At 30.7% G+C, this 15,668-nt stretch overlaps 2 protein-coding genes across 2 annotated transcripts in view; both read right to left on the bottom strand.

The window, feature by feature from the left end:
* The window catches only part of alpha-Man-Ia (alpha-Mannosidase class I a), a 9,178-nt gene extending 7,903 nt beyond the window's left edge, over nucleotides 1-1,275 (bottom strand). The window contains exon 1 of the mRNA XM_018523010.1: nucleotides 1,099-1,275. Within this exon, the coding sequence (XP_018378512.1) occupies nucleotides 1,099-1,239 (141 nt within the window). The 5' untranslated portion in view covers nucleotides 1,240-1,275. The remainder of the gene's footprint in view (nucleotides 1-1,098) is intronic.
* Nucleotides 1,276-12,459: 11,184 nt separating this feature from the next.
* LOC108771077 (uncharacterized) lies at nucleotides 12,460-12,948 on the bottom strand. The gene is made up of 3 exons (XM_018522973.1): nucleotides 12,821-12,948; nucleotides 12,577-12,712; nucleotides 12,460-12,510 (listed from the first exon to the last, which is right to left on the bottom strand). Exons 1-3 carry the CDS (start codon nucleotides 12,946-12,948, stop codon nucleotides 12,460-12,462), a joined length of 315 nt encoding a protein of 104 aa, XP_018378475.1.
* Between the last annotated feature and the right edge of the window lie 2,720 nt (nucleotides 12,949-15,668).

Here is a 15,668-nt window from a genome sequence, read left to right as displayed (position 1 = left end):
ACCTTCACGGTGTCCTTCAAGGTCACATGAAGGTCATTTCAACATAACCATATAATAGACCACTTGATATACTAAAACTTTTGTATTGAACATTTTTTTCCATAAGCATTATTTTCCAAGATATTTGACCGTTGCCGAACTTTCTCCCATCACTGTATATATATTCCTTTACATAAATATAAAGGTTAATATCTAGTACAATAAAGACGTATCGGTGAGTATGATTTAATTTGGTTAGATCAGGGACTTTACTTTTTCAATAATCGATTTGCACTCTGTTCATGTGCTATTTTGCTATTTAATGAAAATGTATAAATATACATTTCTATATTATATAATCTGTTAAATACTAATAAATACAATTGGAAATGTTGAAACCTAACTTATGCAAAACTTTTCGAATCAGAAATAAAATATTAAAACATTAAAATAATAAAATATTAAAAATAACTGTCACTAAAATTCAAAAAATTTCTTGATTTCTTGGTCTTGATAACAATTTCTTGTCTTGTCTTGAAATCAATTTCCAATTTCTTGTCTTGGTCTTGTCTTAATTCAAGACAAAATCAAGATAAGATTTCTTGAATTTCTTGATGTTGACGAACACTAGTTTTCACAAAAACTTAAATTAATATATCTGCAGCAATCAGCAATTAATGTGGAAAGATCTCTAAAATAATCTCATTCTTTTTTACGTTATTTGTATACGTATGTTTAGATGATCTCTTTATACATAACTTGTGAATCTTTCTTTACTGGAAGTTTAATCATTTATTTCCTGTCGTAACTTTTAATTTTCAACTTGCAATATTAAACATCTTGGCAATAAAGAAGCTATCTCAAGAAGTTTTTCTTTCGGGTTTTGACTCCTAGACGTGATTTTAGTTTTATTAAAATGTATACCTGATTTTGATGCAACCTGTATAAATTTACGACATTTCGTATTCGTGATTTCTTGTTTTACTCTTTTATCTCAGTGCAGTAAATGAGTAAGTTCTTTTTTTGGTGCGGGAAACGAAATTAATGTAATATCAAAGTACATCGAACCCATGTTGATGCGAGCACTAGCGAGTTATGGCAACGAAAAGCCGCACTTACCCCGGTATGAAGGTTGATGAGGGAATGAGGAATTCCGGTTTCCGTCTGGAAGGCAGGCAGCATCCGTTCACCAAGCTGCGCCGCCTTATCCCGGAACATCACATCTCCCGTGAGAGCATAACAGGCAAGCAGGCTCCCCATGAAACGAATATTCGTCTCAAACAGCGATATTTCGGAGTTCTGAAACAAAACGAGCAAAATGTTCGGATTAATAACGCGTTGATCGTTTATTTGTGAATGAAAAGATTACGGTAGTATATAATATAGCATATCGCACATACACACATGCATATACACGTATCCGTCATCTTCTCATATAATCGATTCTTATAATGAATATACGTTCATTAACCCTTTCGTTCTCATTATAGCCATATGGCATATATATGGCCAGGCATTATGAATTATGAAATAAAATATTACTGCGGTATATTTTCATATCTGTATGTATGTACATGTATATTAGTTTTTTATAGTCTTATATAAATGGCTGTAAAAACTTTAAGCATGTATTTTATAATATGTATATATTATATATATATTTAAAAATTTCTGGTTATAATAACATGCAATATCGACTTACATTTGGCGTCGATTCGGTGGTACAAGTTAATACAATAAGAGCTTGTAAACTTGTAACTTTCTTCACACATTTTAGGTGGATTTATCAAAGATAAGAAACATTTTTATAATAATTTTACATTGCAAATTATTATATGTATTTGTAATAAAAATAACATATAAAAATGTTCTTAGATGTTTCCAAAATATTCAAATGTTTTTATAAATTATTTACTTGTCATGAACAAAAATACAAATCTTTTTGTAGCTATTAAATAACCTAAAAATAAAATACAGTAATTGAGCAATACGAGAATAATTTTTAAATGTTTTTTAGTCAAATTTGTAACTATAAATGAAATTTTGTAAATAGACGTTCTTTGCACAGAGGCATTCGTGATATAACTTCCTCGTTTGGAACAGTTATTGATCAATTATTAGATAAATAATTTGTTTTTTTTTTAGCAAAATTTTCTAATAAAATTTTTTAATATATTAAAAATTATATATTTAAGAGAAATAAATTAATAATTGCTTCTAAACCATTGTGTAACAGCGCGGTATAATTCAATCTCTGATAATTATAAAAAGCTATAGCAAAAATCGAAAACATCAAATAAATATACATAATATATATATGTATATATAATATTTATAAAATAGTTCAAATAAATATAATTATTATCGTTGGCAAAATCCAACGGAATAGTGTTTGAATAGACGGAAATGAAGATGAGGAGAATATTTGTATATGTGAGTATGTGTTGCGTCTAAGATTTGCGGCATTGCAGTTCTATTCATCGTGCAGAAACTCGATCTGCATCATCTACGTGATGTAAATACATGGATTGCACTATTCATATAGTAAGCACTAAGCAGTGTTCTGTAAAGTTATATCAATAACCTGAAATAGTAATATTTGAAAGAAAAATTAATGAAATCCTTCATAGTTCATATACAAAATATATTAATATCATAAATATATTACATACAATATAAATTTGTCGACAACAAAATTATATTACAATTTGATTGATAATTTTTAATATTTATAAATTCAATGCTATAAAATTGAATTTATTATTTTAATAACTTAAATGTCATGATATGAAATAATGTATGTTTGAAATAATAATAATATTTCTTGGTGTATATACATATAATAGATCATTCATTGGTAATAATTCTGTTAAATTGTCATCGATATGAGAACAGATATGCGGCAGAAATATGATGTGATGTGAAAGCTGAGTGGTATTAGCCATAAAATAGAGAGAAGCGATTGTTAGCGGTTTTGCATCGTGTGTCATGGAAGAATAAAAAATTTTTTTTTACCTATTTATCGTTCGTATTTTTTTTATTTTTCGAGAATTACAGAAGCAAAACTTCTTTCTAGTATCATCGTTAAATACACAAAACATTTTTAAAGTTTTCCTAATTGCTATTATGATTGAAATATTATTACGTTAGTAAGATAAATTCTTTTCACGAAATAATAGTCATATATTCGTTAAATATTTGGTAGATACTTTATAATTAGGAGAATCTGAAAACGTTCTAACGCAGAAACGTGGAGATAATGACGTGTGGAGCATGAAAGCGGGTAAATTGGCGTTGTTCTCACGTTTGCGAGGTATTGTGCCGCTAATTGACATTTATGATGCACGTTGCGATAGGAAGTACCGTGGGAAGTTCGTAAGCGATACATTTTCGCGTCGATTATACTTTGGGACTAAATACTTCTTGTCAACTCCAGATTACACCTTAGATTTTCTACCAAACTTACAATTTGGCTATCACATCATTTATGTAATGTAATTAAATAGATTAATGATAATGATTTTATGTTTTATCAAACGTACCTAATTTAATATTATTTCTACAGTTGTAGTATCTGGAAATATTAATGTAAAATGATATATAAAATTGGTAAAGATGTATACCATATAACATATATATATATACATGCACATATGTTGTATATATTTTATCTGAATCTAAACACCTTTTTACGAAGGAAATGAAATTTGTGTGCGATTTATCTATATGTCAACATATTCCTCTTGTTTATAAAGTCATTAACTTTGAATACAATATTATTGACTATTATACGTGTTATGCTATTATTTCTGATTTGTCAAGTATGGCTGATTGACTCATTTATCTTGATAACACTACTTAAGACACAATTCTTATCAAGAGAATTTATCAAAAAGCAAATGCTTAACTTAAATAACACTATTAAGTCTAAATCATAAATTATTAACCCCTTCAGACCTGATTTTATTGAAATCGTGTAAAAAAATTTTTTTTTAAATTCAATTCATGTGCATTTTAATAAGTAATTTATACTAAACAATCGATTTCCTTCAAAATTCTGACTAAAAAATTTTTCCAATATATACATTATTATGTACATCAGATCTTAGATTATATTGATAAAATTAAGTAATTTGAACGGATAAAATGTTTACAAATTTGATATGCATTACAATGTATGTCTATTAATAATTTTGAAAATATCTTTGAAAAACATGTCATAGCATTGTCTAATTTTACGTTTGAATATTTCATTCACATCTTTACTATACTCTCAAAAAACAAGATATATATGTGTGCATACATATATCATCTTGGATGGCATAGTTTCGCTTATTTTCGCTTTTTTCTGTCTCTGCCTTTTTCATTTTTATCTTTCTCTTTGTATTTACTTATCTGTTACTCTTTTTCTTTTATTTTCTTCTATGGTAGTTTCTGTTTGTGGCAATATGTTACGTACTGTTTACAGCATAGTTACTAATAACGATAGCAAGTTTTAATGAAAACGTTACACATGCGCACACATACATCGCGTAGTCGTATTGATATTCGCATAGTAGCATGTGCTATCGCACGCGATGCAATCCAGGCATACTCTTCTTGAATTCATGAACATGCGTGCCGTAGTGCATGGATCTGATGAACTGTTGGTATTTTACACGCAAATCTTTGATTATCCACACCGTTGCCGCTTCAATTCAGGTTCTTGAAATGTAGCGTGTCGAATGACTTTAAAACTTTGCCGACGATTAGTGCTATAGACAAGTATCATTACACGTTTCTCTCTTTCATTTATTCATTAATCTGCAATAACAGATTCGTAAAAAATTGCTTTTCTTAGAACGTACATAATTTGATAAGCACTGAAAATTATTGCACATCTTACATACAAAAAGACTTTAAGGTTGTTTTGACTAGATTTTTCATCGAATTAATGCCTAAAAATTCTGTGTGATGAAAAATTTCAGAGGGTTTAAAGAAATTTTGTTTGACGAATCAGAAAGACTAATCTTATTTTCATATATTTTTTCCGTAATTTGTGGCACCATATTCGATATAATCTCGCAAAAATATTCTATTTGTTATTGTTTAGATAATGGTTTATCTGAAAGGCGTTTATCTTAAATTAGAGAAAATCAATCTGAAAATAAAATCTATAAATATTTATTAAAGTTATAAAACAAGTTTAATTATAAGGAGGTATATTCTATCTCCAATAACAATGTAAAAACTTGATGTTCCACATATCACAGCAACAGCCAAAGACATGAAGCCCTTCTTTGTTTTGATGATACATAAGTTTGAAGTACATCAGATTAGAATGTCTGAGATAAAAACAGTTAGATTTGAATGAACAATATAAAAAGTAAGCATTTATCTCTATACTGACATAGTTTAATACGTTGTAATGAGAATATGCTTGAGAGGACTCTGCATTGTGAGTAAATACTTGAGTTTAATATAGTTATAAGATATGTTAAAGGCAAATAGTTATCTCTAACTGGAAGTAATTGTATATTGTCTCAACTGCGTATAATTGAAATCACCATGTTATGACAATCATTACAAGAATGATATACTTATTGTTGAGGTTAGCTTAATTGCTTTTAGAAAGTTAGCTCAACTTAGCAATAGCACGTTGAATAGAGAATGTACCTTTCATATTGAGTAGAGAATGCACCTGTATATTGAGTAGAGAATGTACCTTTATATTGAGTAGAGAATGTACCTTTATATTGAGTAGAGAATGTACCTTTATAATGAGTAGAGAATGTACCTTTATATTGAGTAGAGAATGTACCTTTATAAATAGTTTTGTAGTCTAGAGAGTGACTGTGAGGGTGAGACTACAACTCTAGATGAGAGATTCCATTTCTTGGAACACACTGTGGTAGTGAGATCACCCATAGAGACTCAACATATATAAGAGAATAAGACCACAGTGCCTTTCTTCAGACCGTGTACTGAAGATTATAGAATATCTCTCAAGATCCTCCCTTCAGACCATATTCTGAAGGTTTGCCTGTGCACAAGCCGATCTTGAGAGAGAGAGAGAGAGAGAAAGAGAAACTAACCTGTATTAGAGTTTAGCGTATTACTAGAATACTTTTGAGAATGCCCGTTACGGCACCTTGTGAGACACGTTCCTTACAGCCTTTATGAGGAAGTTAGAGAGTCAGAGAAAATGCTCGTGTCCTTGAAAGTGCTCGAGTCCTTGAGAATGTGCGTATCCTTGAGAATGCTCGAGTCCTTGAGAATGTTCGTATCCTTGAGAATGCTCGAGTCCTTGAGAGTGTGTGTATCCTTGAGAATGCTCGAGTCCTTGAGAATGTGCGTATCCGCGATTTAGTACTAGAATTCTTTTTCTGATAGGCACAACATGAGCACACACGAGAGCGGCCATTGCATGCTTCTGGCAAAAGCGCCTGCGCAGAGAGTGCGGCGGACTAGTTTTCCTCCGCGGCCCTCGTCTATTGCATGTAGTTCCCGGAATCCCTTAGCAGGGATGTAGCACTGCGATCCATTTTTTAAACAGTTATAGCAGAGAAAATTGTTCTGAGGTAGATTTGTAAAAAACGTTTTCGCGTCGCAGGACTGTTATTTCACGGCTCTCCGATTCGATCCCCATCTCGTTGATACCGGGGGTGGAGTCGTCGGTTGAAATAAAGCCAGACAAGAAGCCCGGCTGCTAGGCGTCACGCTATTTTCCACTAGCTCAGCGGTATGTCGGGCGTTCCGTCCCTCCTAATCTCACACTCCGTTCTCACCGCCTTGCAAGACGCGTTGTCAGTTCTGTATAAGATCTCCTTATCTTTTTGTGTATCTCTTTGCGTACAATAGCCAATAGGCTGCGGGCATTTCGGTGCGAAACGTAACATCATGGCCCTATAAATTGTTGCTCGTTCATCTTCCTATGCCGAGAAGAGAAAGTCGGTTGTCGAGCACCATCGCAATACGCGATAATTTCCTATTTCTTTGTACATAAAAACGAACACATTTGTGTGCCTTCCAACAAGCCACAGAAATGACACGGTGTGATACAATGGATCATTATATCTTTGTTGTTTGCCAATGTTAAACAAAGATGACATGATCATTGTGTCGCAATGTGTCGCTTGTTGGAAGGCACACTTAGTATTTATTTTTAAATTATTGTACGAATACATTCTACAAAAAAATTATATAGCCGATATTATTCTTGCAGAACGTGGAAGTTATGATTATATATCGTCGTTTTGAGGATGGCTACCATAAACGGAAATGTGCCGAGGTAACTCAAGCGAAAAGCATTGTGAGGAGCGAAGTCAATTGTTCGAAGAGGGGTCTTTAAAGGATAATGGAGTTACGGTCGGACACGCGCTACGCGGGTGGATCACAGGTGTTGATGCGATCTCTGAAAACGTTTTGTAGGGAAACTGAAATGTTTCCGACATTTCAGACGAAATTCTCAAAGTCTGAGCCCGACAACGTGATTCTCTAATAATTTTATACTTTTTTGGGAATTACTAAATTATTATACGTCGAAGATTTTTTTAAATTTATCGCATGAAAAAGAAAGAAAGATATATAGAAAAATCACCACTGTAAAGGATTATAAAAAATAAATCGATAGTAGAAAAATCATAAATAAATATTTTAAATATCCGTCTACTTGTTTGTTTGACGTTATCTCATTCAAAAATTGAGAAAAACTATGTCAAATGATTTTGTATAACAATTTGTAAAAATAATATCGGGTAAAATTAAAAAGGCGGTCAAAATAAAACCGACAATATTTGAATTGGATGCAGTTTCGCTGCAACTCCGTTCTCTCTGTTGCGTGTACTAAAACCAGCTACATAAGTTTGGTAACGTAAAGTCTCGTAAACGTAACATGACCTTAAGCATGGGTCACTGTTTGGCCTTGCAACCGCGTCGCTTGCAGAAGTTCTGCAACTTTAGTAGAATGAAATTACATTGTGGAAAGTAATAAGAGCGTATACGGTAAACGAAAAGGAAACTATATCTAAAGTGTAATAATTCGTGCTTCGTCATCTTTGTTTTGATTTTATTCATTCATTATCATTTATTTGTTTATGTTCTACTTTGATTTTTTGCGTTTATTGATTAAATAGTGCGATGTATTTTTTTAAAATTGATTATTTCAGCAATTGAATATTTAAGCATTTCTGAATATCATTAGAACAAAATCTGATTTGTTAGCCATCTACTATAGAAAATAAAATTTTGAAAATTCTCTTATCAATTCCGTCCATTTTAATCTATCATATCATTAAAAAAAAGATCTGGTTGTATTGATTGGAAATCTGATAAAGTCAATTAGTATGTCTGTTCAAAAATTGACAAATCAGAATTCTTCTAGAAATTAAACATCAGATGAACATGATTAATTCTTTCCTGTTAAATATACAAGAATTTCTTATTGATCGGTACTTGATAATCGAGTTTAATCGTTGCGAGCATATAATTTCACACAAATATTGATATTTTTGATAATATTTCTGTATATTAATACATTTAGTATATGTAACTTCCAGAAATTAAAAACAGAACTGTCAAAATACATCTCTCATTTATTTTCGTCTTTAAATCCAATTTTGGGGATGGTAAATATTGATCCATCGTGTTATTTTCACGGTATCGCGTATTGCTTTCGGGGAACCTCTTGTGTGCAACTATAGAAAAGTTTTATAAAATTAGTTGAAAAGTATTAACCAAACCCATATAATTAAGTCTAACAAACGTTCTAATTATAAAATAATTAATTTTATCATGATAACGAGAAATTCTGTTTGATTTTATAACCATATAACCATATACGTCTTGTTGCTATAACTAATCATTTTTTTCACAATCAGTGATAAAATATTGAATTTGATAAAATTTTTTAATTATAAATTATGATATATGTATTATTTAAAGTCAAACATTTTTCAAAGGCAACTGTGCTTTATGATGATTAAAATGTTTAAATTTATCCTGAATATAATTACTATCAAATTATTAAGTATTAGATATGTGACAATACTTTCGTATTTTCTTATTTGTGAATTGTTAATAGCTTTGTTACTATATATATAGGAAAGCTTTTAATCGTAGCATTTATGAGTTTCTTTCATGGAGCAATTACTCGAGAGGAAAACAAAACTTGGATGTAATCATCGGCTGTGGTTACGCGGCTGTATTAGGGAGGACACGTTATAAACTCGATTGTGAGAAGCTCTCGCGTGCTTTTGCGCCACTTGTACAGGCAACTTGGTAGAAGACTGCACAGCTCGGCAGATAGTCACGGAAGCACTCGCGCGAGTAACAAGTTTCGACACGCCTTTATATTGTACACGCTCCACTTTTGTCGGAGCCCTGTATGATAGTTTGCCCTCCTAGGCCAGTTGACGTGAGGTAACAAAGGAATTTTCCTAGAAAGGGATTCGCTTATCTTGGGAAACTGCCGCGGGGAAGAAAAAATGTTATACTTGCGATAATGCCTTACGTTGCATCGTCGTGTTGACGAGGGGATGACTTTTGAAGCAACAGCAGCTCTTTTGGAATCTCGTTTCCTTTTCCCTTTTTTAACGTATCAAATGATACAATAAGTCAAAATGACGAAAAATTCGAGTAATTATAAAACTCAAATATTTTCTTTATTAATGTAACTGCAACTGTTACTACATTTTTTTTACGATTTAAATATCCCTATCGAATATTAAACTTGAGAATTTTGACACATTATGTACGCTCCACGTCTGATAGTTCTACTCTTCACACCGCACATTTGTTACACATATGACAATTTGCGACTTGGATATCATTAGTTAATATCCCCATCGAACACTAAATTTGAGAATCTTGACGCATTATGTACGCTCCACGTCCGACAGTTCTATTCTTCACAGTACTACCGCACATTTGTTACACAGAGGATAAGACGAAGGAGGTTTTCGGTGGAAGAGAGCGTATTTAACGAGACCAGCAGAGAATGCACTAAGAGATCGTAGATTTCTCGAAGAATTACGGAGATCAAAAGAAAGATAGTCTTTCTCCTATCCCATTATTCACACATAATTTTCGATAATAATAATTAAACAATGACAGTTTTCTTGATATCTATTTATGAAAAAGAAGGCTAAACAGACGGTAATAGATGTGTGAAGGCATATTTTTTTTATATTATACATATTTGTAACATAATATCTTCAAAATTTTTATTAAATGTAATCAATTTTATGTTCATATTTTTCACGTTTAAAACAAATTAAAAGTATGACTAAATTAGACTAGTGAGAGTCTAGCAACGGTGAACGGCGCAATGATATAGGTGAAAACCATACTCAGATGTTAACTTAAAGTTTTCTGTATTCGGACGTTTCGACTCTCTTTGGAGTCATCCTCAGCAATAAAGTTACAATATGATTGACTTACATGTCTTCGATGATTAAGTCACTCGCAAATTGACAAAGATGCAGCATTGTTAATCACCATAGGACATGAAGCGTGTCGCGAAGCCATATAATAATCACAAGACATCACAATTAAATATAATAAATTTGAATGATATCGACATTTTCAACTGTCAGTATACATTGACAGTTGAAGATGTCGATATCATTCAAATTTATTATATTTAATTGTGATGTCTTGTGATTATTATATGGTCAAAATGTCCAAATACAGAAGACTTTAAATTAACATCTGAGTATGGTTTTCACCTATCATTGCGCCGTTCACCGTTGCTAGATTCTCACTAGCCTAATTTAGTCATACTTTTAATTTGTTTGATAATTGAGAGTCCGAATATAATTATTACTTATTGTTTCACGTTTAATGTACATACGATTGGCTTAAAAAAATATATTAATATAACAAGTTATTGTTATCATAATCAAACCGAATGTTATTAATAATAATTTTTATAAAATAACTTTTTATTTGAAACGTACTTAAGTACACAACAAGTAATTTTTTACTTTCTATTGTAATTTTTTATTTAATTTTTAAATCTTAATTCAAATATTTATACGCGTGCAAATATGTTTCGAGTAGAAATAAAACTAAAAAAAAAATTAAATTTTATTTTCACAAATACTAATTAGAATTGCGTGAATCAAATATTTAATATGTTATTAGACAAAGCAGTCGTACTAGTCGACAGCTGTGAAATACGATGCGAGACTTGCTAATTTCTGCCTTGGCGCGCACTCGAGAAGATTTGTACGCGACGAGTTGCACGCGTTCTTCGTACTTATAAGCAATGCCGATAGTGCTTCTAGTTAGAAACTGCTCGTTGAATAGAGACATTACGTTCACAGTTTGGATAAGACGTATCGCGTGGCAACACAATGTCAAAGAAGCCAAGCATCTACGCTTATCAATACTAAAATCACAATTTATAATAAGACTATACAAAACAAAACAGTTAATGGTGAGATTATAAGTTTCTAAAATATAAAACAAAAATATTTTTTTTTACATTGCAAAATACATTTAAAACATAAGACAATTATATGCATAATATTCCAAATAATCGCGGCATACTTTAGTCTGTATAATTAATATAATAGAAAACACAATAGGGAATTTGCGATTACCAGATAAACACGAATGATACTGTTACAGTATATTACAATAGTAATAATCTTCCATTTCTCGCATCTAATGTAGTCCTTTATACGTTTAGTAGCGTATATCGAACTACACTATAGTACACGAGCATAGAACCGCATGCCGTTTAAGATAAATATATTTTCGAAGATTTTAATGTAGGAGAGGATGGGGAAATTGAGAAACCTAAGGAAAAAGTTAAATAAAACTAACTATTAATATCAATTCTAAACGTCTTTATTTGAAGGATATTAGCTTTAAATTACAATAACTAACACTTATACATTTTATTAATATAAACCATAATTTTAAATAAAAAAACAAAACCAATTTAACATAGTTTCGTGTGATGGCGAGTAATTCCAAACAGTAAGGTTTTATTTTTTATTTAAAATTATAGTTTACATTAATAATATAAATAAATCTTAATTATTGTAGTTTAAAGTCAAATAGCTGGAGAATTTTTTGAGAGGATAAAGACTTCTATTAATTTATAAATAATTGTCAGCTTTATTTAATTTTTCCCTTAAGTGTTTGAAGTTCTTTCATTCTTCCCTAACAACAGTAAAATGTATATATTTTATTTTTTTACTTCAAGCGGTTTTCGTTTAAAATCTTATATTGCGATTGTGATTTTAATACGAGCGAATAAAATAAATCATGTCGTATAGATTAAAGTTAAAGAGCTGTTTATTTTAATTATTTAAAGAAATATATTAGCTTGTATTTCTAGTTTAGGATATAAATATTCGAGTGTAAACAGATATATAATAGATTCAAAGTTCCTGATGCTACAGAGATGTTCTATTTAACATGACGCACACTTTCTTCATGAAAGTATTTATCACAATTGTTGAGTATTATTATATTCTGTGATTACTATCAGCGTAAAGAATAAAGTACCGTAAAGTATGATAATGACCGGCTGATAAGCTGCAATAACATGTATAAAAGTATAACATTTTTACATTCTCCAATTAAGTAAGTTGTACAATTTACCGTAGCAAAACCTTCCAAAGATGGCACAAATAGTCCAAAACAGATCGTCAATGTGTAAGTCTTCATACTTTGATACGTTATTATTATGAGGCATTTTTGCGTGTTTAATGGAGTCGCGTACCATCGACTGTTATATCTATATATATGACGCCATAAATTAATTTATATTAAATTAATCTGCTTTCTACGATTACATAAATTTTGGATGTGTTTAACTGAAATTTTTTATTTTTTCTATACTCACGTTTTTTTAAATATATTGTTGCTATGATCTATTACTTGCTGACCAATGTAGTTAAAAAAAAACATGTAGCAAAATTGAGTAACAATGTATAAGAATGATATACTCATACCGTAAATATCTTCTACCATAAAGTACTCGCAAAGCTATGAAATTTACAACTTCTTAAAAATTGTTATGTAATACAATTACATCATTAATGATCACAATTAGAAGTTTTACAAACTCACAAGATATAAATTGATACTTAACAATATCACACCCAATGAACTGCCAAAAACATGGGTAACTGAGAAAGTAGATTTGACGGAATCGATGAATCTTGAATAATAATCATTATCAATATATCATCAAAATATAATATGTGAAACATAATTTCTTATACTGTTGAAAAATGTTGGATAGAGTTTTATAAATTGCAAATTTTATACTAACTTGATAGCGTTTCGATGACTATTGACAGCTTCCACAATGTTTTTATGATTATTGAATTTTTCTTGAGAAACTAACAATTTCGTCTGGCTTCTATTTAAAATACATTCGATTCTATAACTATAAAAAATTGAATTGTTGATACTGAATTAATATATTTATAATCCCTTTGTTAGCATTTAAGAATTCATTACCTAGTGATTTGAAACATTGCACATGTGTGTTGTACACACATTTGTAAGAATGTTTCTATGGTTACTGTGATGGTAATAAAGACAGAGATTATTAGGAAAAAATACGATGTTAACAATTCAATATATTTCTCCCTATCAATAAAAAATTCCATCGAATCCGGAAGCTGTCGTAATTTCCGCGATTTGTTTAACGGCATCACGACGTTAAGAATATTTGGCGAAAAAAACATTAATGTAAAGAGAAAGAATATTGTGTATGTCCATACTGTAATAATACGATATTGTAATTCTTATTTTAATTTCAATTTCATGATAGCACTACGACCGAGAATATTTTGCAAGTTAATTCTATTACTCACGTGACATAATGATTGTACAGAACCTTCCAATATTAGTGCGATTTTGTATGATTTTAAGTTCCTCTTTCTTTTTTAAGGAATTCCAATCATACCGCATTTGTTCTATAAGCTCTTTCACCTAGAACAAGATACTAGTAAATTATATTGATATATCTTAATTACACACAAGGAAAAGTTATCTAACGTTTCCAAATGTACTTCACTGTTATATAATTCGATTGTAATTATAGAAATCGATCATATTATTTATAAACTTACTTTATTGCCATTAATAAGCATAATAAGATATTTAAATGTAAAATACATTGTAGGTAGAATGTATGATAAACCATTTAAAAGAAGATCTACGCTATATTCCTTAGTTATAAACGATGACAACTAGAATTATATACCGTTCACCCATAAATATTTGCATAATGTACATGATAATAATTGTATAACAACCTAATATCTAATATTATATTTGATATAAATAAGTTCTAAAATTTTGAGAAACTTATTGTAAATTAATACTAAATATTATAAAAATAATAATATGAATATATTTTTAAATTCATAAAAATTTATATTGTATTTCTAAAAAAAGATTATTGCTAAATAGTGAAATAAAAAATAGTATCTACGTTATAAGTTTTATAAAATTTTTTTAAATTATTAAAATTTAAAATTATTAAAACAGGAATAAATATTAAACCCGGATCGATGACAAACCTGACAAAAGATATTAGATAAAAGAAGGAAAAATAAAAATATGCAATAAGCGTATTTCGCACGTTGTGTATAATATGGCCATAGACCAATGGACGTTAACAGTATTCGATTGATTTTATAGTAACGACTCCCAGCAAAGACCATGTTTGCACGACACTTGAGATACTGTTCTGCCGATGACTTACATGTAAATTCTCATTTTTACTAATGTCTATAGATACCGTGTGATATTTTTCTTTTTATAAAACGCTGCGAATTATAGATGATATTAAATATAATCTTTACACAAGAAATAGAATAGGTACTATCAAGAATTTATGAAAGAGACTATTTTTTATTATCATTGTATGTATATCATAGAATAATGGAAGGAAATAGTTTAGTGAATTATATATATATAATTCATTCTTGCTGGTGGCAGTGAGATATAATAGGAATAATAATGTGCACAATTTTCTTCATATTTTTTGACGCAGACGCTTTAAATTTATATTCTGTCGCCATATGTCTTCATTTCCTTATTTCTGCATGAAGCGATAGTGTTAGTGTTCCTTGTAATAATAAAAAAATATAATATATACAGTGATGGGAGAAAGTTCGGCAACGGTCAAATCATCTTGAAAAATAATGCTTATGGAAAAAAATGTTCAATACAAAAGTTTTAGTATATCAAGTGGTCTATTATATGGTTATGTTGAAATGACCTTCATGTGACCTTGAAGGACACCGTGAAGGTCAACTTTGAAATCTTAAATGGAAACACCAATTTTCTCTTACATATCCTTAAAGCTGGTGTCAAGACGTTTCCGAAACACTGGTTACAAACCCTTTTTGCTTGAGATCTTCCTGAGTTACGAACCTTTAAAGTTTAAGTATCGCCGGCGCATTATCTAAGGTATACTGCGTGGAGGTGGCACGGTCGGATATCCACCTCTTCGAGATGCTTGATCAAAGTGAGTCTTGTGCGCGCGCGTTTGTGTGTGTGTGTGCGTGCGTGCGTGTGTGCGTGCGTGCGTGCGTGTGTGTGTGTGTGCGCGCGCGCGCATACCTTAGATAATGCGCCGGCGATACTTAAACTTTAAAGGTTCGTAACTCAGGAAGATCTCAAGCAAAAAGGGTTTGTAACCAGTGTTTCGGAAACGTCTTGACACCGGT

The sequence above is a fragment of the Trachymyrmex cornetzi genome, unplaced genomic scaffold, assembly GCF_001594075.2.
Source record: "Trachymyrmex cornetzi isolate Tcor2-1 unplaced genomic scaffold, Tcor1.1 scaffold1388, whole genome shotgun sequence".
Classification (NCBI taxonomy): domain Eukaryota; kingdom Metazoa; phylum Arthropoda; class Insecta; order Hymenoptera; family Formicidae; genus Trachymyrmex; species Trachymyrmex cornetzi.
Note: the sequence above shows the minus strand (reverse complement) of the source record. Positions and strands in the feature narration are given on the sequence as shown.

What these genes read in the sequence shown, in the direction of transcription:
- LOC108771077 (XM_018522973.1), bottom strand. Translation starts at nt 12,948, where the DNA reads ATGGTAGAAGATATTTACGGTATGAGTATATCATTCTTATACATTGTT. An exon ending in AACAATATATTTAAAAAAAC is followed by an intron (nt 12,713 to 12,820) that starts GTGAGTATAGAA and finishes TCATATATATAG; the next exon opens with ATATAACAGTCGATGGTACG. An exon ending in CTTTGGAAGGTTTTGCTACG is followed by an intron (nt 12,511 to 12,576) that starts GTAAATTGTACA and finishes ATGTTATTGCAG; the next exon opens with CTTATCAGCCGGTCATTATC.